The 26,409-nt window shown below is 40.1% G+C and overlaps 4 protein-coding genes across 7 annotated transcripts in view; 3 read left to right on the forward strand and 1 right to left on the reverse strand.

Annotated features, from left to right (window-relative positions):
- Nucleotides 1-3,200, forward strand: part of LOC110985879 (uncharacterized) — a 48,705-nt gene extending 45,505 nt beyond the window's left edge. For both annotated transcript variants that reach the window (XM_087136570.1, XM_087136571.1), the window contains exons 54-56: nucleotides 13-190; nucleotides 491-606; nucleotides 1,309-3,200. In XM_087136570.1, the coding sequence (XP_086992696.1) occupies nucleotides 13-190; nucleotides 491-606; nucleotides 1,309-1,388 (374 nt within the window). In that variant the 3' untranslated portion in view covers nucleotides 1,389-3,200. The remainder of the gene's footprint in view (nucleotides 1-12; nucleotides 191-490; nucleotides 607-1,308) is intronic.
- Nucleotides 3,201-3,369: 169 nt separating this feature from the next.
- Nucleotides 3,370-9,009, forward strand: LOC147798982 (uncharacterized). The gene has a single exon (XM_087136603.1). It carries the CDS (start codon nucleotides 4,816-4,818, stop codon nucleotides 5,974-5,976), a length of 1,161 nt encoding a protein of 386 aa, XP_086992729.1. The 5' UTR covers nucleotides 3,370-4,815; the 3' UTR covers nucleotides 5,977-9,009.
- On the reverse strand, nucleotides 8,220-13,000 carry LOC110985852 (protein fem-1 homolog C-like). The gene has a single exon (XM_022247253.2). It carries the CDS (start codon nucleotides 12,818-12,820, stop codon nucleotides 10,892-10,894), a length of 1,929 nt encoding a protein of 642 aa, XP_022102945.1. The 5' UTR covers nucleotides 12,821-13,000; the 3' UTR covers nucleotides 8,220-10,891.
- Nucleotides 13,001-13,121: 121 nt separating this feature from the next.
- The window catches only part of ccdc171 (coiled-coil domain containing 171), a 32,598-nt gene continuing 19,310 nt past the window's right edge, over nucleotides 13,122-26,409 (forward strand). For 2 of the 3 annotated variants that reach the window (XM_022247250.2, XM_087136577.1), the window contains exons 1-10: nucleotides 13,393-13,549; nucleotides 15,564-15,748; nucleotides 16,400-16,479; nucleotides 17,150-17,324; nucleotides 20,011-20,212; nucleotides 20,506-20,641; nucleotides 21,054-21,146; nucleotides 21,894-21,988; nucleotides 25,291-25,356; nucleotides 26,003-26,141. In XM_022247250.2, coding sequence (XP_022102942.2) covers nucleotides 15,574-15,748; nucleotides 16,400-16,479; nucleotides 17,150-17,324; nucleotides 20,011-20,212; nucleotides 20,506-20,641; nucleotides 21,054-21,146; nucleotides 21,894-21,988; nucleotides 25,291-25,356; nucleotides 26,003-26,141 — 1,161 coding nt within the window. In that variant the 5' untranslated portion in view covers nucleotides 13,393-13,549; nucleotides 15,564-15,573. Of the gene's footprint in view, nucleotides 13,212-13,392; nucleotides 13,550-15,563; nucleotides 15,749-16,399; nucleotides 16,480-17,149; nucleotides 17,325-20,010; nucleotides 20,213-20,505; nucleotides 20,642-21,053; nucleotides 21,147-21,893; nucleotides 21,989-25,290; nucleotides 25,357-26,002; nucleotides 26,142-26,409 lie in introns of those variants that run through there. The other variant, XM_022247251.2, reaches the window with a different exon arrangement.

Genomic DNA, 26,409 nt, shown 5'->3' on the forward strand with positions numbered 1-26,409 from the left:
TATGCGTCACAGAGCCACCAATCCCAACAATTGACACCAGTGCTGTACCGGCGATGACCACAGTCCAGTCCACGCTGTCCCACAAACCTTTGGATCCTTACACCTTCCCAGTGGTGGTAGTCAGTGTCACCACTGTCCTGGCAATCCTTCTGGTCTCAACTGTTGCCATTGTCTGCTTTATCAAACTGAAGTAGGTTGATGTTATTGGAATAAACGTTGCCCCCCTCAAAAAAACCTGGAGTTTGTGCACGATCTATGCCACCAGTTCGCAATCAGTTCATTTCAAGCTGATGCATTATATCTACATTTTTTCCCATTGAAGTGCATGCCCAATGAAATTTCCCCTAACTTTTGCTCCCGATGGTCCACACAAGTTTACAGAACATTGGGAAGTAAGGTCACAAGATGGATTTCTTAAACGAAAATATGCAGATGATTTGTAACCACTTTTGTCAATTTATAGCCTTTCTTCTCTCAATTTTTCCCTTAGATCAAAAGCCAAGGTTGGGCCAAACCCTTCCCAGGGTGATGAAGAACTGCCAACCAATGCATTCGAAATGAAGCCCACAGTTAAACCTGAAGACCCATTTGGATACGACATCTCAGGTAAGCCGATTCGCATCACTGAGAAAAAGGACTTGGCTTTGATATCTGTAATTCACTGCATGACTCTCACTCAGTGAAATGCTATCTTTGGATGTTCTGTTATGGTAACTTTCACAATATGAAAACACTTTTTAACAAAGTCCACATTGGGTCAGAATGACCTGTTTGCCTCGAACTGAAGCACCCCCTCATCGGTTGAATGAGCCACGTTGGTCAGGAGTGTTCATTTTATTGGTGGCGATGGGACTGCAATGCTTGCGTTTCCTAATTGTTCATGAACCAGTGGTATGAGCCGCAGTTGCTAAGGAAATAGCACCCTCTCTTGGTGCAGCTTGAGGCCTATACAGCAGCAACTGAAACCAGAAAGGAGGAAAAAACCTGACACAATCAATTGAAGAACTAAGACTCAAAGACTCCTGGTTTTAATTGTTATATTGTGGCATAGAAGGCTGTCACTGCATGTACATGTATATGTGACTACCATCGAGTGCTACTGATATTTGGAAACAAGTGTGGCATTCACTGTCTCCATTTCTATCATATCTTTAACCTCTGATCTTATGAATGACAAGTTTTTATCAGAGTAAGAAAATAATGGGTGTGATCCATGATAATTGCATTTCACAATTCTTTTTTCTTTTCAACTGAAACTAGTGTTTTTTCCTGTTTTCTTGTTTCCTTTTTGTGTCTTGAACTTTACAGACAACATGCAGGTCAAGCATCGAGTGGTTGGCGACGTTGTGCCAAGTTCAGACCCTCCTCCCTATGAGACATCTGCTTGAGATGTCTTCTTCTTAACACCGCTTAATGAAGCTTATGGAGGGCAAAACAGTGTCATCAGGAGAGAATGGATAATTTGATCTCCTAGCAGAAATATTTTGTTTCCAAGGTCGTAAATATGTGGTTAATGTAGTTCAGTGTTCAAAGCCTGCATCCAAAGTTGTGGACTTTGACTGATAGTAAAGTGCTACTCATATTGTTGAACCAGTATCAGAATTCAGTGGATTTTGTCACTGTAAGGTGTTAAGAACTTACTCTCTGAAGTTGTTTGACTGCAGCTAACTCCATCCACAAATGAAAGATAATTGATGAGTTGAGTGGTAAGCACATCATGCAGATAATGCATATTCAGGGTGGCTTCTTGCTCCTGTCCAGCCTTGATCAGTTTTTTGCTGAAAATTAATTAATAGACCAAATGTTAAAAAAGAGACAAATTTACAAAGATGAGGTTATTTTTTTTTTTAACTGTGCTCTGCAGAAAGGTTTTACAGTAGTGTTTAAAGTGTGAAGAATGCTTAGCTTAAAGTTGCACATGCTTACCAGCTTGAAATAAATGTTTCCATCGTCAGATCAAGTTTACACCAAAATAAATGCTGCCTCTGAAGTTAAAGATCTTGCACATTGTGCATGAGGAGACAGTTATAGAGGGTCACTTCAGAAGAAAGGCAGAGGATAAAAGTCATGAGCATTCTGTTAATTTATAGTGTATGGACAATGTAAAGAAGCTAAAAGGCATCTACAAAATAAGGCTGCCATTATCAGTAAAGCATAGATTTTGAACCATGCCCTCTGTGCATCAAATAAGAACTCCTAGCTCCTGGTTTTTAGCTTTCCCAAAGCTTGTTATTGCTGTACTCCCCTCTGCAAGAAATCCTGGCAACGCCCACCAATAGCCTTTTTATGAGGTTTTCTATTTTAGATATTAATGGTGACATGGTGTGTGATCCACTTTTTCAACTGAGAAAATGCCAGTAACAAACTTTGCAGAAGTGTTGCTAAACCATGTCTTTTGTAGGCACACTATTTTATCACCAATAAAATAGATTGTTCTCATTAAGAAGCATTGTCAGGAAAAAGATTATTTTCTTCAGATAATTTTCTTTTGAGAAATACCTTTAATATCACTGTCAAGTTTTTCTTATATGTGCCCTTGACTGTGGCAGTGACCAGTGAGGTGGGACACGATCCAGATAATCTCCATAATATATTCAGGAAGTGCACATGTAAAAGCAAGAAATTTTTACTCAAAGTGAAAATATTCCTTTTGAGCCTGTGGTACCTGATCACTTTTCCCCTCAACTCTTGAAAGCAACCCTATTGTGACATGTAGGTTGAGCCAGTGCAAATAAGAATAATAACTACATATCCAAAGTGCCTAATACAATTAAGTTCCTAACCACTTTCCCATTAAATCTGTGCTCGATCGGATATACATAGATAGAAGGTAGACACTGGAATATGAGAAAATTATTCTCTCTGTTGGCGTGAATCACAAGGGGAGGGGTGTTGTTTTTTTGTTTGTTTGTTTTTTTTGCCAGGAGTGTGTGGGTTTCACTAGGCCAACCCATGACCCACACAGTTCTCAGTAGTGTGAAAAATAAATTACATGTTGTAGGTTATTTGATTAACAGCCCAAAACTACAAGTTGGCAGTGAAAACAAAGTGCAATTAGCATAGGAAACTCAGAGGCTAAGTAGGGGCCTACCTGCATGGATACACAGTACAGACTGTCAGTACAGTACAGACCTACTCGTCGCTTGAACTTGTGAACAATTAGTCATAGATGACAATAAATCACTCGGTCCACTCGACTACGTCTTTGTCTCAGGCTTGGTCTCCAAAACTGTGAAGTTCAGTATTATTTTGCTCTTTTTTTCAATTTATTTGATGTTCCTTTACATTATCCAGCTTACTATTACTTTAACAACTACAAAACAAGGAGTAAAAAGTCCGAGACAGTGACACCGTAAATCATGTACTGTAATTTATATTACAGCAAAACTTCGTTGGAATGTCACGGACATCGCTGATTCGGTTTGGTGTAAAATTCTTTTATTTATACTTCAGTTTTCTGGAATCGGTTCCGAATTTCTTGAAAATTTCTAGGAATTATCTTAATTTATCCTCCACTAATCGTTCACGTGCCAGATGTTGCATGTTGAAAGTTCAGAACCTCCTGATCCAAACATGTATCAAAAGTCCTTGAGATATATACTTTTCAATTCCGTGCAGCTAAGATGTGGCTGCTTGGATTTTGCCCTGTATGTACTGTACCTTGCGGTGTTTAGTTTGTGGGCCTACTTCAAATTTACCCAGGGGCGGAGCCAAGAATTTTTCGGAAGGGGGGAGGCCGTTTTTTTTTTCATAATATCTCATTTTTTTGCGTACAAGCGGAAACAATGATGAAACCTTACATGACAATTATTGTTTACAATGGTATTGATGCACTGACTGTTTGTTTTATTATCACTATTATTATTATTTTCCCCATTTTGTAACCTTTTTTTAGAGTAGCGGGGGAGGGTCCACAATCAACCACCCCAGGAACCGCGTCTCCCCCGCCCATGTCAGACGCCTCTAAGCTGAATGAGAACCGCTGGGGTGTGCTACCTCAACTTGTGACCCCCGGTCGGCGCGATAGAAAAGCAACGTGAATGTCGCCTTCTTTTCGGTAGTTTGTTCTTGGCAGCATATGTCCGCCGATCTCAAATAGTTGGGCACACCCATGCTCTGACATCAGCCTGGAGTAGAGATGCTGTGAGGCCGTTTCGGACGTTGAAAGCCATTTATTTGGCCATTTAAAAGCCAGTTAATGTCATGAAGTAATTCATTTTCAAAAGTTGGGATATTTGTCCAAAGTTCATGTAGCATGTACATGTATTTTCAAGTTCGATTTGAAATCTCTTGAAAATGAACTCTGACTAAATTTTTATACCTCGTAAAAACATTTAAAAAAATAGATAATGTTTCTAAACATAGACCTCGTAAAACAATTAAAAAATTCACCTCGCAAAAAATTAAATCAACCTTTGACTAAATATACCTCATTTTTTAATATGTATGTATACTTTATGGCACTTGCGGGCTGACTCGGAGTTTTGCGACGGCTTTGTAAAGGCGTCAGGCTGATCCATTAAGCCACAGCTGCAACTTAAAAAGTGGGGAACACATGCCCCTATAGCCAAAAAATGTGCCCCCCCCCCGGCGCATGGGGGGGCCATTTCCTGTGAAACGATAAGGAAGGGATTGGGAACAAGTCTAAATACACAGCATTCCACGTGATTTATAATCAAGAGTGCATTTTGCGTTGGTCAGCTGGTCATCCAAGCCGCTGTACATGTACATGTTGATCCTACAACGTGTTAAACATGGCCGGGTGACTGCCGTGTCATCGTCTTCTTTATTGCTTCGTAATGTGACTGTACAGAAATGGGTGTCAATAAAAGAAAAACATCTTCGCCAACTAAGCAAAGACATGTTGATCATGGGGAAACCGCGTGTGGCCACAAAATGAAGGGAAGTTATGTTGACTCAAGCAAAGGGTTGCTGTTGGGTATGACTTTCATGTTCACGGTCGTTTCACTCACTTACGTCTTCCGTCCCTTTCCACTGGAGTCGAGGCAGGATAGCCGCAACATTCTGTGCATTTTCACCGGACGATGGAGATACCTGCGAATCAATTTCGCGTACATCTATCGCAGTCTTCGGAGAAATGGCGGGGTTCTCGACAAGGTCTACTACTTCATGATGCAATATGACAACGAAACCATCAGCAAACTAACCGAGTTGACTAAGATTAGTAACAGACACCTAGGAGAAGAGGTATTTGAGTTCAGGTTTCGTAATTATGGAAGGGATACCACTGTTCGCCCAAAGGATGTATTTACCAATTTCTTTTACGAAATTTTCGATGAGATGGTGAGGAATCCTGATACAAAGTACTTCAAGATGGACGACGATATTGTGTACATCCACCCAGGTGCCTTCAGGCAGCTAATTGAGCAACATAACACCTCCGAATGCTTCATTCATTTTGCCAACATTGGAGGCGCTAACTGGCGAAGCAGTTATATCCATCAAGAGATGGGTATCTATGATAATGAGATAATCAACCCTAAGAAACTCAAATTTGAGTTCAGCCAACAGGGCACCCCTGAATGTGGATTATCATCTAAAGCATGTGCCGAGGTAGCATTGAGGGGATTCCTGTATCACTATGAGAACAAATCACTAGAGAGATTTCTTTTTGACGGACGGTATCTGACCACAGAGAGGGCTCGTTACAGTATCAATTTTTTTCTATTCGATGTCAATCTCATCAAGTTTAAAGCCATGCTGGAAAGTGGACCAATGAAAGACAATGATGACGAAGGTTGGTTGACAGAGATTTATTCCCACAAAGTCACGAACCCCAACTGTATTGTTGGTAGAGCCTTCGTCGTTCACTTCTCATATGCTGACACCCGGGAAGAGATTCTTAAACAAGACTTTCTGCAGAAGTTCGAGGCCATTGCTTTCAAGGATCTTGTCAAAGATCTACCAGAAGAGTTTCAAGCCATCCTTGCTTTCAGCAAACCGATTGGAGTTTAGTTTTGTTCACACACAATCCTTTGCATTTCTGTACATGTACATAGGGGTTTCCAAGTGGCATTATGACTTCTATCTTAGGCTTTGCCGTATGTTCCACACTTGGTTTAAAACGTTGGCAATTGGAACCAAATAGTCATTTTTCAAAGCCTGCTGCCCTATCAGATTACTGGATGTTTCAGTTTTAGAAAATTGAGTTGCATTGAGCCAAAGGCTCTCATCAGTTGGTGAGAATAAAAAAGAAAATAAATTAAAAAGAATGAAGCCAAGGAATATATTTAAAGATGTCGGCGGAGCCAAATTATTTAAATCCACCCATAAAAAAGAGTTGACCAGCATTTTCCAACAATTCCAAGAACTTAAGTTGAAAGTTCAGTGTGCATGACGAAACGCTTAATCATAATAAGTGGAAAAAAACAAGTTCTCTCTGGTTTAACATTGCTGGTCCTAACTTAATAAAAAAACAAAGTACCTAGAACTGTAATTATTTTTTCTGTCATAAGAAACATAACTGTGTTTTTGTTTGGCCGTATCCAGATACACTGCAATATAGTGTTACAGATGGGACATTTCTTCCTTTAAAATTCACCTGCTATTTTTTATTTTAACTCTTTCTTTAGACATTTGTGGTATTTTAAGTCTAACCTGTTCTGCAGCAGACCCTATGTATTGTGTTTTGTACCCAGTATTCTTTTGTTAAGATGTTGCCCAGTGGGCTGACCGGTTATGTAATGGCCCTTTTATTATTTTCTGGGTGCACATGTATTTAAGAAGTGGGTTGTACCATGCTTTGGTGGACTCATCACATCACGGCCAACTGTTCAGCCAGGGGCTCTGTTCTGTTTTCAACTGATGGGTGTTGCCAACCTTCATCACTCCAGCCAATGTCCAATTGGCCCTCCAGCTGTACTCTTCTCCTTCAAGTTGACGGCCGAAACCAACCGGTTTTGTGGCTCTTCCTAGATGGCCTAGGACCAGACCGGTTCTGAGACTCTTCCTAGATGGCCTGGGAACAGACCGGTTCTGAGGCTCTTCCTAGATGGCCTAGGACCAGACCGGTTCCGAGGCTCACCCCAGATGACCTAGATCAGACCAACCGGGTGCACCAGCCAGTGCTTCAGCCAGCTGTGCCTGAGTTGTCCCTCCACCACAGAATACCACTAGTCAACTTGAAAGCATGCACCCAATCAAGTCCTCAACAACAACCTATAAGTAATTATTTAATTTTATAAACAAATTGCAACCTAGATTTAAATTGCTTTAGTTATTATTTTTGATATGTAAACTGAATAAATTTCTGTAAATATGGTCGCTAGTTTCCTTTTCTCTGCTGTCCTGTTCATCTCTGTCGTGCCCTACTTCATTTTGGTTCTTTTGAATTAGTCGCACGTAACAACAGATGAAGCTTACCATTGTGTTGTCGGAGTAATCAATGCTTATAATGTTCATAGAATTCCTTAGAAAGATCATTCAGTTGTTGAGTACCTGTATACACCTGAGATAATTTCGATAAAAAGTCCATGTAAAGTGCAGAAGAAATCGAAAACTGAAATATTTGGGAAAAAATAAAATTTGCATCAAAACCTCTCCACTATACGCAATCTCAAATGTCTAGTGTGTGATGGAAATTCGTAGACAAGTCAGAGGCTTGTGAATCAAAGCTGCATCTGAATCACTTGATGTGGCTTAAAATTATCATACAACTCTATGGAAACTGGCTGCGGCCACTACCATAGACTTGTGCATAATTTTGGGCCACAGCCAAGTAATTTGGACACAGCGTAAGAGTCAAGAGGCATATGGATTTATTGTGCGACAAGCTTCCAGTACCATGGCTTCATGTATTGCTATGCGCACAGGTGCAACTGGCAAAGATTAAGATGTGCAGTTTTGTGCACTCATTTTGTTATGTATCTTCAGATACCTCTTGCCAATTTGAAAGAAAAAAGGCTCAGAAATATGGGGCATTATTCATGTATTTTTGTTCAAATTAAAAATCACTGAAAATGACATGTACATGTAGAATGGACCAATGCAGTTACACAAAGATTTGCATATTCATTTGAACCTTTTTCCATATTCATCAGAGTGACACTGGAGGCAAATAAAAATGTTTGAGACATCCTAGTCAAAATTTTCATCCGACATATTCAAGAAGACACTCCCCGTGGTTATCAAACTTGAAAAAAGTGCTCAGGGTATGCAAAAGAGATCTTCAAGAATAGCACGCGAGCAAGAAGCAGTCATTGTTTTCAAACAGATTTTTAATTATTCAACACTCCAGCAAGATATGCATATAATGCAGGAATTACCCTCATTTGCAGTTTTATATCAGATGTTTTCATTAACAGCTAAATTTATATAGCCAGTTTTCAACAAGCTTTTACTGATGAGTGGAAGTTAGTCCCACCTCACTGTGACTTCAATGACACCAACAATTATTACAATTTTGAAAGTCAAAAAAGACCAGATTCTTCTGACTACAGCAAGAACTACATACAAACTCTGTTCCAGCATTGGAATTGATTTCATAGGATTCAGCAGGTTCCTGGTATTGCTTATGTTGGATTTAAATGGAATATAAGTTGACTGTACACTTGCTTGATTCTCCAGGATTTAATTGGGTGACTGTGTTTAACCCTAACCTTCCCCAACCACACAGAATTAAACAGTAGTAAATGGTCGAATTCTGCGGGGGATAGGTCAGGTAGGCCTAAACAGCTGGCTTTTGCATTGGGTTTGGCTTACCTCAGAAAAACAAAGTCCAACAGCCTCTGTGCACAAAGTCCCATATGGCATGTATGGGTGTTTAACTTTGTGTGAATGGGGAAGGTTAGGTCCCGCAACCCTTGGGTGGTTAGGGTTAATGGATCTCTTTCCCTTTCCAATGAATGTGAACAACCTTGCACAATACAACCTGTACCGGCCATAAATTTGTTACTTTACATAAAATAAAGGGTTTTAATGATGTGGGGAAAGATATTAATAGGAGTCATTTACCAGAGCACAAAACCAGTTTAAACCAGTAAACATCGTTTGTGCCCAAGTTATACATCTGGTATAGGATGAATAGTTAATTTGTGTTGCTTGCTCTCAGGTCATTGAATAATATTAGAAGTGATTGAGTTTAGTTTAAAATATGTAGGCACTGGATGCAATTTGACGCCATCTAAATATTCATTTAGAATCAAAATCAAAAGGTATGAATATTTAGACTCTTTTATTGTGGATATATTTAATGATGGAGATTTTCCGTATGAACTTCTGCACTTTGAAAGTGTGGAATAAATGGATACAGGATTGCCAACTGTGGTGACTGGTTTTTCTGAAAAACAAAACTACTTGAATGTTGTACTGATTATTTGTAGTAGCATCATTATAGTAGTGTCAATGGACATACAGCACAATATAGTCCCCCAAAGAGCACAGAAGTCTGCTCATTGTCTCAATGTGTCATTAGCCAGTGTTGTATTTGAGTACATCACAAGTCCCTTCACAAGGCCAGTTGTAAGTCACAATGACAAAAGAATGCTTCTGTCATAGCTCATTTGAATAGCTTGTGAATTGGCGTCAGACTTCAGAGACTTGTGATGGACTTGAATACAACACTGTCCTTAGCCTTGTCCAAGGCGCTCGCTGCATTTTCTTGTGAAAGATAGATGTAATTGGACTTAGCGTACCCAGACCACAGTAAATGAGGCATTGTGTACACTGCCATGGTATTCCATACCCTCCCACTACAGCAAACAAAGCAAAATAATTTTTTTTATCAAATCTATTCCCGGACCCAAGGGACTACCACTTGTTTCAAAGCACATTTTTACTCCAGAAAATTTACCTAATAATTCCAATGTCAGGTTTTGCTCGCTTTTGATGGCTAACAGATTGTGCTAATTACATGTACTATAAATGGGACTTATTTTATTTTATCTTTGAGGTACATGTGTAAAGGATTTTACATGGAATTATAGTACAGTGTTGGAATTTGGTAGATTGAAACAAGTCAAAAATACCAAGGAAGTTAGGATAACAGTAGATATCTACATGTATACAGAATTGTATGCAGCTGTTATGCATCATGTATTTAGCAAAAACATGTATCACAAGATTTCAATTCACAAAGTACACTTAATGCATCTGCGTTTCACTGAATTTTATGTTACAGTCATCCTTTTTCTAGCCGTTTGCTCAGGCATTCATACTTTTAACGTTCTCTGATTCAAATTTGATTCCATTTCTATTCAAGTTTTCTCTACAAATGAAGCTAATTTACTCATGCCAACCACTTTACGTACATACGGTACTTTGCAACCACCTGAACGATGCTCCTTTTTAATAATTTCCTTTGCTTTGAAGTCAGGTAAAAACACTATCTTGGTCAAAGCAGGATATCGTACTACCTGGAATGTCCAAGTTCCTTCTGGACACGAGAAGTTTTACAAACCAGGGCTTCCCAACAAGCTGTTCCTTGTCTTAGGGGTAGCTCATCTATTTTGGATAAAACTAACATCTTGCCAGTCGATGTAACTGCATGAAACTTCCACAATGTGGACAATATTTTTCAACTCAAGGCAAAATTTAACAATCCACTTTTCAAATGTTGATTCAAACCCAATAAATTTCATCATATGGGAAAACAAATATTCCCACCAAAGATATAAGCTTTTCTCAGTGGAAAGATACTAGAACTTACTCCAAGTTTGGAAAACTGAGAGCAACAAATTTGGTAGGAACCGTTAACTGAAAGTAGATGAACTTTGCTGTGCTTTTACATATCTGATTAGATTATATGTTCAGGCATTAAGTCTCTGTGGAACATACAAGTACATTGCATTTAGCTCAAAAATTCAACCTCTGCATATAATCCATGACGTAATGTTGCATTGATTATGCAGCAGTACATGTATGGTAATATTGTTCAATGTATTTTGACAAATTCCTCTAATCGTTTTGGAATAATGCCAATATATTTCAACCCATGCTTCATAACTGCCCTTGCTGCAAGACACTGCAACGTTGTGTAGTTTATTGGTGAGATGTCACACAAGGCATCTCCTAATAGATCAAGTGGCGCTTTGCCACTGTCATTGCGACAATCCAGGTGTGCCCCATGGTCTAGAAGCATCCTCAAGATGTCACTGCGATCGTGCTTCACCAGACCGTCCGAGGAACCTTTTGCAGCAATGTGCAGGGGCCTGTTCCCCTCAGTGTTGGACCTGTTCACGTCAGCTCCACACGCTAGCAGCAGTCGCAGAACTCGGTAGTCTGGGAATCTGCAAACGGGATAGCGTCCAACTGATGAGGTGGACTCCTCGACTGCGAGGTGCAAGGGTGTGGCTCCTTTGCTCCCAGTTGGTTTAAGTTTGAGGAAACGGTAAGTGGCTTGTCTAACTTCATCTTCCTCCTCTACGGTGCCATCCAACTTGGCTATCAGGCACATAAGATGCATCAAGATCAAGAGCGCTCGATGGAAATTTGCAGCATCCTTGTCTGATGGGGGGCCGATTGGAGCCTCCTCTATTCCACGTTTAATCTCAGAGATCCCCTTCAGGTAGACGACTGAGACAGTGCTGTATTTGAGATCACTACAGACTCGTTCTCCATTCCGCTCGGACAGCATGTAGGCAAACAATTCGGCAAAGGACAGCAGGCTGCTCTGAGTCATGGGATTCAGAGGTTCTAGTGCTTGTTGCTGCATATCCAGTGCGTACATCCACAATGTAATGCACCGATCAAAGTTACCAGAGTCAGCGTACACCGCTCCTCTATATCGTATATAGTAAGTTGTGTCTGGGTGGGTTGGGCCCAAGATTCTCTCGCGGATCAGCAATGCTTGCATGCGCATTTCATCCGGATCTCCAATCATATTCTCCAAGTCTCTTGTCGAATCTACCTCGATGGAACATTCGTATGCTGGGATTGCCTTGGTGGGTACTTTCTTGATTATGTTGGCTGGGTCACTGCTTCGTTCATCTAACGCACGCTGCCAGTATCTTAGCGCTTGATGCATGTCTCGTTTCTTGTCGACAGCAGTTGCACCCAGTAACTCCAGTGACTCAACTTTCTCTATCTTTGGGACATCGGACACTGTCACTAGATAGTCTACAATGTTACTGTGGCCAGCCACTGCTGCCGCTTTGATTGGCGTCATCCCGTAAGCATCTATGTCCATCACAGCATTGTGTTTCAAAAGAAGTTTCATGATGGCAAGACTTCCTGACTCCGCACAATCATGTAATGCCGTGTTGCCACGGATGCTTTTCCGATTGACATCGGCATGAAGCGAGAGCAAGTATTCTGCAATGTCGTAGTGGCCTTTGTAACAAGATATCATCAGGCACGTGTGGCCATGGCGGTTTGCGAGTTCAATGTCAGCTCCATGCTGAACGAGATGTCTGACAATGTCAAAATGGCCGTCAAAACAAGCGGCGCGCAGTGGTGTTGAGTTTGAGAATGTTGTTTGATTCACCCTGGCGCCATGCCGCATCAGACTCTGGACAGTGGCAAAGTGGCCCGCTGCCGCAGCACACCACAATGCTGGGGCGCCCTCTATAGTTTCCCCATCAAACGTTACTGAACCCACTTGTTCAACATCTGCCTTGCATTCCTCAAGAAAATAATTCACAACATTCAGGTGGCCATGTCGACTTGCAGCAATCAGCGGTGTCGTTTTTTCTACAACTTGAGAAACTAGCCATTTCACTTCCTCCTTGGTGCGCGACCGGAGACATTCCTGAATTCTGTGCAGGTCGCCCTCTTGAGCCGCTTTGAAGATAGGCGTCTTGAAACTCTGATAAAAATTGGGGTCGGTTCCGCTGATCAGATTTTCATCATCACTCATTTTCATTAACTGTATTGAATTCCAAACCTCCAGTCATAACAGATGAATAGCTGGCTATCTCATTATTTTTTCAGCAGACAAAAAGCAGAATGTTCCGGGTTAAAGGGTTCCCCTGTACAGCGTAGTTCATTTACGTATTTCCATCGTACATCACGAGATGAGTTGGTGAAAAGCTGTCACATATATCGACCTAGGCCCTAACTGGTGCTTTGCAGTACACTGCCGTACAGCTTCTGCACGAAGTTTACCGAACACCAGCTAAAATTTCAACCTCGCTCTCAATTATCAGGGAATAATCGAACTCCGGGGACATTTAAAGGGAGTGAACCTTAGCCAGTGTAAAACCTTACAAGAGGTAGACAGGGTCTACATATGTTACGAATCTTTCGTCTTATAGGTAATAAGAAAAAATCGAAATTTCATGTATAAAAATTATATTCTGACAACTTAGATAAAAGCTTTGGGAAAATACTTTTAGTAGGGAACCACATGATGGTATTTGTCAAAAGAGGGCGCTCTGTAAAGTTGTCTGGTATCCAGTATACTAAGTGCCAACTGATAAAATGGCAATGTCAAGCCTTCAGACTAATAATGTGCATTGGTTGTGCGAAGAAGAATACTGACGGTTTGTTTGGCGGAAAAAGCAAACCATTGGAAAAAATATTTCTGACAAGTAGCCTACATATGAAAACAAAGGCTAGCTGCAGCTTGGATTAGGAATCTATCATTAATATGGTTAGTTTGATAAATAGAAAGCAGTGGTCGGCTTTTTTGCTGGCAGCTTTGCCTAATTTAGTAATTACCTGATTACTGATTTACGTTAGCATGGTTAGGCGTTTTTTTCCTGCTTGTGGTTTGTTTTTGAAATTGAAGAGATCTTGGAGTTGGAGAGGATGTTAACATTTCGATATAGGCCTAGGCCTAATAAGTTTGGATTCCAGTGGACTCTGCAAATCAAAGAAAAATTAATTCGAAGTAATTGTTTTGGGATGTTTTTGTACGTAGGCCCATTTAGACCTGTAAACCATGTAAACAGGGCCTGACGAATACTCCTCCCTTGCATTACTGGGCCCTGTCCCGATTCACAGGGATATCTTTTGAAAAATATATATCCGGGGGAATAACTAAACATTCGCATGATTTTATGAGCTGAAATTGCACCGGTATGTTCACTACTTTAAGTACTTACGGTGTAAACTTTCTGCTAGGTTGTTAATTGTATTTGAAGAAAACTCGCCTTTTCCTCGTTTGGACGAAAAATTGTTACAAAGCAAAAACATGTCCAGAAAAGTTTAATTTAGGAAAAAAAAGTCCTTTACTTACATGTAGAAAACACTTCAAATATGGTTTGTGCACAGGGTGACAAGTGGCATCCGTGTATGGAACTCTTTCCTGGATATTCAGTATCTACACTGTAAGAGTGTGCAAAAAAAATATTTCATCACAATTTCCATTTTAAGAAAATGGTCATCGCTCATTTTGGCATGACCCTAAACAGTGGTTAGTGGGAAGTTTAACCTACATGAGTGACCTAGCTGAGCCTATCTTGGTCATGTTTGTCATGACCCACCGTGATGTTAATGCTAGAATTGTGTCAACCATGTCAGTGTAGCTTGTGCAGAGATAACAGATCAAATACAAAATTTGAAAAAAACAGGAGATCAGAAAAGAAAAATGTAAAACTCTGTAATAACATATTTGTGCTAACATAAAATGAAAGAAAAAGCAAGGGAAATTGGAAGTGGATGGGGACAAGGTACTGGTTTATTGATGTTGTGGCCTTAAAATGGTCCTATGTGGAAGATGATAATCATGGGGAGATTTGAAACAAGACTTATGGTCCTTATAGTCTGGTTCCCATTGCTCCATGAACATTCTGAAAATGAAGTTGTACATGCAGTCCAGTGTGGACATCTAGGAGATTTTCATCATTTGCCATGTATGTGTCAGGTTCCTTGACCTACTCTGTACAAAATCTACCACAAAAGATTTTTGTGGTTGATAAATAGATGATTCTGTTGGCTTACATAACCCCTACCGTGACCAGCATTTAAAAATGTAGTTCAGTATTCCATCAACACAAATAAGACAGGTTGCAAAATATAATCCGTATTCACTATTCTGAAATCTTGTGTAGTGGCTAGTTAAGGAGGTTGTAGTACTATTCCATATAAAGTTGAGGTGGTTGTTCAGTAGTAGGCTTCTTAAAATATGAACACTGCCCAGCAAGCACTTGAATTTGGATTCAATCCATGTGTCGATCATCCAGTTTTTAAATTGTTTTTCTCTTAAACCTTCCTTTTTGTTTACTTTCCACAGACTTTTTTCTTTTTGTTTTTTGTAGTAATACCACTGGAGCATTTTTGAAGGGAAATAAAGGCCCTTTTCCAATATTCGACTTGGGCTCCGTCTCAGGCTTCGCTCCCAAAACCAATCCCCGATTGTGGGCCTGAAGCGTTTAAATTTAATTAGATTACTGTAATTTCTGGCTCTCTTGCATCTTATTTGATGTTTCGTGGCACTATTAGACTAATTACTGCGCTTACAACTTTAACGTCAGCTAGTTAAAAACAGTTGAAGCCTGAGACGGAGCCAAAGTTGAGTATTGGCAAACGGCCAAAGTCTGAGATCTGTTTATGACAGGCAGGTCTAGTTCCTGTTTCTAATGCTCCTTGGTGCAATAGTAGTAGACAGCAACCTGTCTAAAGTGCAGTGACTATATAGCCCAATTTTTTTCAATTTATTCCAGTCATGATACCATGGCAACAAAGTCGCCTCAAGGCACTTCTGTCTTGACTGGAGAGATGTCAGCCAGGGAGTCTGATGTCCGAAGGAAATCATCTCCATTCCTGGACGATTCGGAGGCCACTGAGGAACTGCGTCAGTTAAGGCTGAAAATTGCCAGACTTCAAGATGAAAATCAGTCAGAGATTGGTGAGTTTGCCTCTATTTAAACTAATACAGTATTCCAACTGGGCATGCTCAAATTGAAGCATCATGTCATTGGTCATTGGCATGCAGGATAATGAGTAAGTAACAGTGGCCATGTCAGTGTGGCTGTTACTGCCACAACTAATAGTACCAAACTCTGCAAAGTTCAAAGACTTACACACTCTGAACATGTTTGAGTTTGCATGGCATCGGATACTTCAATCATGAATTATTGTGAGTCTTGTGGATTGAATCCTGGTCTAGATGCAGCATCTAGATTGATTGGCCCTCTGCCCACTGAGACATGTTACTTTCACCCTTGGCTGTTCTATTGTTTTATCATTTGGAATATGTTGATTTGCTGCACATTTTAATTTTTACAAAGTAAAGGCTAGAAAGAAATTTTGATCTTAACATCAGGGGGCAGTTTTTATCATGACTGTAGTGAATTTTGAAGAGACTAAAACTGGAGTAGTTTGATTGAACATACTTTGCACTTAAAGAAAAAGCAACCGTGGAAGTTGGGTTTGAAGTTGGTTGCTTCAGTCACATTTTACTCTGTGTATTATTTGGTTTTTTTTACAAATGGCAAGGGTAATATATGTGTGTTTGTAGAGATGGAGTAAAAACCTGCTTTTCTGATTTGCTTTGCAGATATGAATAATGAGCTGAGGAAGCGAGTGACTCAACTTGAGAATGAGAAACTCAAACTCACTGCAAGTTCAAATGAGGAGGTAGGTTATTTCTTGGATGATGCAGTATAAATATTGAACCTAAGTACGTAATATCTTAATGGCTTAAACAAAGGGTGAAAAGGAAATTAAGAAATCTCTTAAAAGTTCTTTGATTTTGCTGTCGGTTATTTCTATCTAGGCATTCCAAATCGGCCCTGGAGTTTATGAAAAATGCCAGAAATCCTTTGACATCTGTAAGCTCTGAGATTTTTTTCATTGGCTTTTCATTCCAACCAAAATTCTGGAAGCCTACACTATTGTAAGTAAGTCTAAATATAATAACGGGAAGGAGGCCTCAAGCTCACATGTAAAATCTTGTTCACTAAGTTTGTTGAATGAGTAAGAGCATGAGTTTTTAACAAAGCTTGACATGCATGAAGTTACAGTATCTAGTAATGGACAAAAAGGACTCAGACTCAAATCTAAAGACACATATTTTACAATTAGAATAGACATTTGCAGATGAAACACTTTTGATAGCCTTGTCTTTTGCCCAAATTCTCAAGAACCGATTTGAACCCAAATACTCCGACCATACTGGTGGAAGGGAACTTATTTAATGCTACAATACCATAACTGATAGAGCTCATTCAACAGATTTGGAAAAGGACTCAATTTTCAATTGTGATTTCTGAGACCTCATTTTTTTCTTTCCTTTGCCACTTTACAGGTCAACCAACTGGAGGCGCAAGTAGCCAGGCTTCGTGCCCAATTTGAGAGGGGTGAAGCGGCTCGACAGCAGTTAGAGTATGAGATAGCGGTCGCTAAAAGAGGGATCTCACAAGAGAAGAGCCTTGCAGGTGAACGAGAAGACAGCCTGAATGCCATCCTTGAAACTCACAAAGGTAATAGCATGGAATTTCTTTTCTTGACTATTATGCTGACTAATATCACTCAGGTCATTTTCTAGTCCAGCATGGCCTGACAGGGCTCAGCTGTTATAAACCCAGTCTAAAGCACTGTATTGCTTTAAGGCAATTTTATACACTGGCTCATGCATGGTATAAGATGCAATGGTGAATGTGTGATGTTATGGTAACAAACTTGGCACTGTGAATTTGCAAAGATTTGAATCCATTTCAATTGTGGCAGATTTCGCCGCAAATGCATTGAACTTCTGGCTTTTTTGCAATTTTGCGAAAAAGGCATTCTTTTTGTTCTTTTTTTTTTTTGGCTTCTTCTTCTTCTGCTCAAAAGCCCATTTGTTTTGTACACGTTTTTTGTTGCCGCCACTTCATAGCGCTTTTGCAACTTTGGATCTTCATCAGACTTATACCAACAAAGTACCCTTATGCATGGATGGTCCTAGAAACATTATGTCATGATGACATCATCAAGTGATTTATTATTGATTTTTTCAATATTTATTTCAGCCCATAGACTGTGTACACGCTTTCAACGCACCATTTTGGTATCTGAGTAACCGTTGATCGTTGGCAAAGTTACAGCAAGCACTGACTATAAAACAAAGATAATAGTAAAATATTTATGTCATGATGACGTCATCACATGATTTTTTATTAAATTTGAATATTTAAATATTCCGTTAAATTTATAAAAATCCATATAAAATCAACCATGGCCTCCCGCAACATTCTGTTTGCAGCAAGTGGCAGGATAAACTGTGGTCTTGAATTCATCTCGTGTGGGTCAAATCACGTGACCCTTCCTTCCGGTCAAAACCGGAAGTGGTCATATTGTTTAAAAGTGGTCATAGGTATCAAGTTGTTTTCAATGGTGTTAGTCTGTTGGGGTATAGTATTCTTCAAATCATCTGCTGATTACGTCACCTAATTGTCGAGCGCCCTCTAGCGACAGGTTAAAAATTACAAAAAATGCATTTTGAATAGATGTCTGTGGTGAAGTATTCCGAATCGCCTGAAAATTGATGTAGATGATCATCTTTACCCAGTAAACACGTGTGTGACGTTTGGGGCTAATAATATTATCAGACTGGAAGTTACAATAAAAACTTCTTGTATTCTTCAGAATTCGGTTAAAAATCAACCGTACGAGATATAAGCGTGAATTGTGCATAAAAAGACAGATAAAACATTGGAATCAGCTGCATGAAGTGCATAACTGGTGTACTTTTTCACATACTTGAAGCGCCGTCGACAAAAACGCCCTTAAATATAAATTGCCAACTCGGAAATCCCAATCGCATACCCCTACTGTGCATTGGCTACTGTGTGGGTGGACGCCCGATATCTGCCTGCAACATAGACGGTGCACAGTGCGTAGTGCATAAACTCAGGACTTGGCAAAATGCCGAGCACGTGCTGCCAAGACCAGATCGCAATGTATGGAACGCCAAAAGGGATAAATGTTTAAAATGTCTAATTTGTGTCTTTTCCGCGATAATTCTAATGTTTTGTAATGTTTACTGTATTGTACATGTCTTACTGGTTTGAAACCTTGCAGGTTGTTAGGAATGGAAGGTTTACAAATGGAAATTGACCTCATGTGGTGACAATGCCATCAGCAGACGAATCTCGTGACATTAAATGGTGCCTCATTTAAAGTACTATATCTCCTGAAGTGTATATCCAAATGGGTTCAAATCTTGGAGATATCTTGAAAAGGGAGGGCTTTAGTGGAATTTCGACCTCATGTGATAATGATGTCATCAGCAGACAAGTCACCTGACATCAAGGGTGCACTCTTTTAAGCCCTACATCTCCCAAAGTACATGTCCAAACAGGTTCAAATCGTGCAGATATCTTGAAAAGGGAGTGCTTTAGAGGTATATTGACCTTATGTGATGATGACATCCTCAGGAGACAAGTCACGTGACATTAAAGGTGCACACTTTAAAGCCCTGTATCTCCTGAAGTACATGTCCAATCAGGTTGTAACTTTGCAGATAACTTGAAAGAGAGGTGTTAACCTCTTGTTACATTTGTGTTTGCTTGTTTAGTGATAATACTGTAACTAATTTGAATAAATCCCTCGCACATTCAACTGAATGTGAAAAAAATGGGTACAATAATAAAAAAAAAATGGAGGCAATACAGCCGTTTCACAGTAGTGCGCCACCAAGAGTTTGCAACGCATTGGCCAATCGCAATGCGCGGAAGTTGTCGACCCAATGCGCGTTTAGAAAGGGTTGACAAATTTTGAATGTTGTGATTGGCCAACATGTAGCAAACTCTTGGAGGCACCCTATTGTGAATGGCCCGTATTCACAATATGGTACACTCCTCAAATTTATCCCCAAGAGGTCTATATTGTAGTTGTGGCTCACAGGACTCAGAGTAACTATTAGGCTTGCTTGCTATAGCATCTTGAAGATGGCAGACTTCTGGTGAATGAGATCAGTGATTTTGAATGACCATGTTACTACATAGGGAGAAAAGAAAAGGATAGTTACAAGGTTGGATTATGAAAGTACGGTGATTAGAGACAGTGCAACAGTATCTCCCAGTGTCAACATTTTCCCACAATGCGGTGTACCTTGCCATTGATGTGACTCTCTAATGATAGCCTAGTGTCAGTTGTAACTGCTCTTACTGAATTTGTCCTTTTCAGAGAAGATCAGTGAATTGACATCGAAGGTTCAAGATCTTCAGTTGAGTCTTGTAAGTCAACGACGCTTTGCTGATGAAACAGATGTCAAGCTTCGTACTTCACTGGAAGAGAAGGAGCGTGAACTGCAGGCAGCGAGGGCTGAGCAAGACGTCATCCGCAGTGAGAAAGAACAACTGGAACAGGTCTTCCATGAGCAAGAGAAGTAAGGAAATAGCTAGGGAAGCATGGAACATTCTTGTCCCATTTCAAACATTCCCACCTAAATATACTTTTAACTGCCAATTGATTTGAAACTGGAAAAGGGTGCTCATGATAAAAAACACTTAAAAATGTTCTCATGTGGAAACACCAAGTTTTCCCAAGCTGTTCTGTCATTTTAACATGCAGAGTCCTATTATGTGTAATCATTGAATTGCTAATTCACTAAAAACCCTGCCTCTACGAGCTCATCACCAAAACTGATTTGGATAATTTTACACTTTTTTCCCTTCGAAGCATTTATGCAGAAACACAAGAGAAGGTCAATGACCTAAAGACAGAGAGAGACACCCAGACAAACACGGTGAGGCAGCAACTGAGAGAGTTACAGTATGCTGCCGAGAGGGAAGACAGACTCAAGAAAGAAGTGGAGGTAGGAGACAATCTGAGACTGTTTGGAAGATTGTCTGACTATTGGCAATCTGAGACTGTCTGTGGAAATCTGAGACAATCTACGCTGATCTGGGACAAACTTTATGTCTCTGTAACAATGCAACCTTAACTTAATAAATTGACAGGATCATATTTATTGATGTATGTATATATGTAGCCTGGAGTCAGGTTAGGACATCCTCTTTCAATTCTAAGATCTGGTTGCCAATCTGACTAAAGCTCAAACATTATAGAGTTTGTAATTTGTTTTTCTTCCGACAGTGCAGTGAGTCCACTTTCAGCACCCACTTGTTACAGAATGTTCAGAATTATGCTGCTCACTACTTAAAAGTCGAAACCATAGTTCCATTCTTATTTTCGTTTTCTTGTTTTTTTTTATTTCTCATCTGTAGGTGACGATTGGCAGAATTAAGACTCTTGAGGAAACTATCGAGGCTGAAAGAGCGGCTCATTTGGAGTCTAAGTTCAACTCAGAGCTGGTCCAGGTGAAATCTTGAAGTCATGTGATTTGGTTCAGTCATTGTGATGTTGATCATGTCACAGTTGTGCATGGTTTGCTGAGGGCGCTCTTTAGCAAATTGCTGGTGAAGAATGCAGTAAGCTTGTTGCAATTTGATAGTGCATGTGGGGATATGATACCAGTGCTTTATTGATTATAAACAAGCTGTTGTCGGTTGCTGCTTTTGAAAAGCTTACAAATCTCTGACATTTCTAGATATGAAGTCTGTGAATAGATCCCCTGTTTTGTCCTATACGTAGTGCCGTGCTGTCTTCAATTTACCGTCATCTCAAAGACTAGTGAGGTGATAATTCCTGTGGGTATGCTCCATCCAGATGCCCAACAGTAGAGTATAAAAAACATTGACAGCAATGAATGTCTACGGTAAAAACTCCATTACAAATGGGGCATTGTGTGCAAACTCATGGAGTTGCTCTTCTCGTTTTTTTTTCCATCACAGGCCATGACATATACATTCTCAGAACACAGGCTTAGGTTGTCTATGTCAACTGGCTATGGCTGGGGTTAACACATCCATCTATGGAAAGTGAGCTTCAGCCCCTTACAAGTGGCTTTCATAGGCTCATAAGCGATTACAACCCTCAGCCTTAACTTTTTGAATGTAGTCTTTGTTCATCACAAGGGCATATTTTTTCCACAGTGGAAATCTCAAGGGTTTCTGTTGGCAGTCAGTTAACTCTTGGTGTTTTTCTTTTGCCATGTTTTTTGGAAGCTTCAAGTCCGAGATCTGAAGGGAGCATTAGACGTGGAGAAATCGGCTCATGCAGAGGTTGAACATAATGCTGAAATTATGACAAAACAGCTCAGGTAAACATAGCCCTGACAAAGCCATACTTAAACCTGAGGTCACAGGGCTGTAGGTGACTGTAGCGATCAGATATCTGTAGACCCATCAGTCTCGAGCTATGACATTGCAAACATGTTTTAGACTCTGGTAGTCATGACAAAAGTGATGACAGCAAATTAGACTCTGGTGGTCATGACAAAAGTGATGAGAGCAATTTAGACTCTTCTGGTCATGACAAAAGTGATGAGAGCAATTTAGACTCTGGTGGTCATGACAAAAGTGATGAGAGCAATTTAGACTCTGGTGGTCGTTACAAAAGTGATGAGAGCAATTTAGACTCTGGTCGTCATGACAAAAGTGATGAGAGCAATTTAGACTCTGGTGGTCATGACAAAAGTGATGAGAGCAATTTAGACTCTGGTGGTCATGACAAAAGTGATGAGAGCAATTTAGACTCTTCTGGTCATGACAAAAGTGATGAGAGCAATTTAGACTCTGGTGGTCATGACAAAAGTGATGAGAGCAATTTAGACTCTTCTGGTCATGACAAAAGTGATGAGAGCAATTTAGACTCTGGTGGTCATGACAAAAGTGATGAGAGCAATTTAGACTCTGGTGGTCATGACAAAAGTGATGAGAGCAATTTAGACTCTGGTGGTCATGACAAAAGTGATGAGAGCAATTTAGACTCTGGTGGTCATGACAAAAGTGATGACAGCAATTTAGACTCTGGTGGTCATGACAAAAGAGGTGACAGCAATTTAGACTCTTGTGGTCATGACAAAAGTGATGACAGCAATTTAGACTCTGGTGGTCATGACAAAAGAGGTGACAGCAATTTAGACTCTGGTGGTCATGACAAAAGTGATGAGAGCAATTTAGACTCTGGTGGTCATGACAAAAGTGATGAGAGCAATTTAGACTCTGGTGGTCATGACAAATGTGATGACAGCAATTTAGACTCTGGTGATCATGACAAAAGTGATGACAGCAATTTAGACTCTGGTGGTCATGACAAAAGAGATGAGAGCAATTTAGACTCTGGTGGTCATGACAAAAGTGATGACAGCAATTTAGACTCTGGTGGTCATGACAAAAGTGATGAGAGCAATTTAGACTCTGGTGGTCATGACAAAAGTGATGAGAGCAATTTAGACTCTTGTGGTCATGACAAAAGTGATGACAGCAATTTAGACTCTGGTGGTCATGACAAAAGAGATGACAGCAATTTAGACTCTGGTGGTCATGACAAAGGTGATGAGAGCAATTTAGACTCTGGTGGTCTTGACAAAAGTGATGAGAGCAATTTAGACTCTGGTGATCATGACAAAAGAGATGAGAGCAATTTAGACTCTGGTGGTCTTGACAAAAGTGATGACAGCAATTTAGACTCTGGTGGTCATGACAAAAGAGATGAGAGCAATTTAGACTCTGGTGGTCATGACAAAAGTGATGACAGCAATTTAGACTCTGGTGGTCATGACAAAAGTGATGACAGCAATTTAGACTCTGGTGGTCATGACAAAAGTGATGAGAGCAATTTAGACTCTGGTGATCATGACAAAAGTGATGAGAGCAATTTAGACTCTGGTGGTCTTGACAAAAGTGATGACAGCAATTTAGACTCTGGTGGTCATGACAAAAGAGATGAGAGCAATTTAGACTCTGGTGGTCATGACAAAAGTGATGAGAGCAATTTAGACTCTGGTGATCATGACAAAAGTGATGAGAGCAATTTAGACTCTGGTGGTCTTGACAAAAGTGATGAGAGCAATTTAGACTCTGGTGATCATGACAAAAGTGATGAGAGCAATTTAGACTCTGGTGGTCTTGACAAAAGTGATGAGAGCAATTTAGACTCTGGTGGTCTTGACAAAAGTGATGACAGCAATTTAGACTCTGGTGGTCATGACAAAAGTGATGAGAGCAATTTAGACTCTGGTGGTCATGACAAAAGTGATGAGAGCAATTTAGACTCTGGTGATCATGACAAAAGTGATGAGAGCAATTTAGACTCTGGTGGTCTTGACAAAAGAGATGAGAGCAATTTAGACTCTGGTGATCATGACAAAAGTGATGAGAGCAATTTAGACTCTGGTGGTCTTGACAAAAGTGATGACAGCAATTTAGACTCTGGTGGTCATGACAAAAGAGATGAGAGCAATTTAGACTCTGGTGGTCATGACAAAAGTGATGAGAGCAATTTAGACTCTGGTGGTCATGACAAAAGTGATGACAGCAATTTAGACTCTGGTGGTCATGACAAAAGTGATGAGAGCAATTTAGACTCTGGTGATCATGACAAAAGTGATGAGAGCAATTTAGACTCTGGTGGTCTTGACAAAAGTGATGACAGCAATTTAGACTCTGGTGGTCATGACAAAAGAGATGAGAGCAATTTAGACTCTGGTGGTCATGACAAAAGTGATGACAGCAATTTAGACTCTGGTGGTCATGACAAAAGTGATGACAGCAATTTAGACTCTGGTGGTCATGACAAAAGTGATGAGAGCAATTTAGACTCTGGTGGTCATGACAAAAGTGATGAGAGCAATTTAGACTCTGGTGGTCATGACAAAAGTGATGAGAGCAATTTAGACTCTGGCGGTCATGACAAAAGTGATGACAGCAATTTAGACTCTGGCAGTCGTGACAAAAGTGATGACAGCAATTTAGACTCTTGTGGTCATGACAAAAGAGATGACAGCAATTTAGACTCTGGTGGTCATGACAAAAGTGATGACAGCAATTTAGACTCTGGTGGTCATGACAAAAGTGATGACTGCAATTTAGACTCTGGTGGTCATGACAAAAGTGATGACAGCAATTTAGACTCTGGTGGTCATGACAAAAGTGATGAGAGCAATTTAGACTCTGGTGGTCATGACAAAAGTGATGAGAGCAATTTAGACTCTGGTGGTCATGACAAAAGTGATGAGAGCAATTTAGACTCTGGTGGTCATGACAAAAGTGATGAGACCAATTTAGACTCTGGTGGTCATGACAAAAGTGATGAGACCAATTTAGACTCTGGTGGTCATGACAAAAGTGATGACAGCAATTTATTGGCTTGGCACAAGAAAGTCTTCTTGGAACTTTGTCAACAGAAAGGTGTCAAAGACCAAATTTGGCAGAAAAAGTTAGCAACAAAAACAGTATGGCAATAAGACTAGAGTATAATAGAACTTTACAAACTTTTCCAAGTGTTTTGACTCTTTGCAGTAGACTGTCAATTTTAAAGTTGGCTTGTCACAAATCAAGGCAACATTTTGGCTGATTGATGGATTTTGGGACTAATGAGACATAATCTTACCTTCATCAGAGATCTGGAAGTTAGGCTGGAAGAAGAACGCAGTTCTGCCAGTAATGCCAAGCATCAGGCAGAAAGGTTGGTCCATATAAAGAACAACTCTTAGGATTCTAAACTAGGGGACAGTCCTTAGTACCAATGCCACTGTGCATTTTTCATAATTAGCCCTTCCACTGGTACCAGAGATTTTTCTGGGATGGGGTTTTCTACCAAGTGTTTCTGCTGTGCTTGTGTTTGCATGCTTGAGAGTACAATTTATGTTTGTGACCTTGACAGTTTTTGATTGACCCTTAGTTCATCTCTGCCATGCACCTACGTTCAATTCTGACTGAAGTATGAAACTGAGTTTTAAGATATCCTCTCAGACTTTTTTCCCTCAAAAATTTGCCAAATGAAAGATATAAACAAGAACAAGTCACAAAGTTTTCGCATAACCATATTCAAGAGAAAAGGGGGTCAAAGAAAAACTGAATCAGAAAAGATTGGAAGTCTAGGAGGGTAGCTTTGATCGTGTTACCCTACATATGAATTCTTCTCAAGCAAAACGACAAGGCAGGGTTTTGCTCTTCTAGTTGTAGGTTGGTTATGTGGCACTCCCTATCCAGTGCATGCAGTGTGCCTCTCCTAGGATATCGTAGTAGGTTCTCACAGGGCCATCTGTAGTTAAAACCTCGATTCCATCCATCAGTTCTGTTAAGATTTTGGTTTTTTCTCTCTATTGTAGTTTTTCCAGGGAGAATGAACTCCTCAAGCAACAGTTGGGTGCTGAGACAAACAGCAAGACATCTATCATCACTAACATGTCAGCTCAGCTGGAAATCCACCAGAAGAACTTTGATGAACTCAAACAGGAACTTAGTAAGGTAAGTTCCAGACTCCAGCCCAAGGGTTTTAGAACTTAGAAGGCAGGCATTTAAAAAAAAAAATGGGGAGAGTACGCATCCCTTGCAGCATCACCCCTGCAGCTTGAGTTACTTGTTCCATTGTTCATCCTGATTGACTTATCTTGTTTCTCTATCTTATGTCCGTGGTTTAAAGCCAAATCCATGTCCAGTTGCCTAAACAAATCTGGCAAAGTTTCTCCAACAGAGACGTTTAAGCAAGGGATGGTTTGAAAGGTTATATGGTTCT

The sequence above is a fragment of the Acanthaster planci genome, linkage group LG05 (genome assembly GCF_054643075.1).
Source record: "Acanthaster planci isolate LZ-2023a linkage group LG05, COTS_SCS, whole genome shotgun sequence".
NCBI classification, from domain to species: domain Eukaryota; kingdom Metazoa; phylum Echinodermata; class Asteroidea; order Valvatida; family Acanthasteridae; genus Acanthaster; species Acanthaster planci.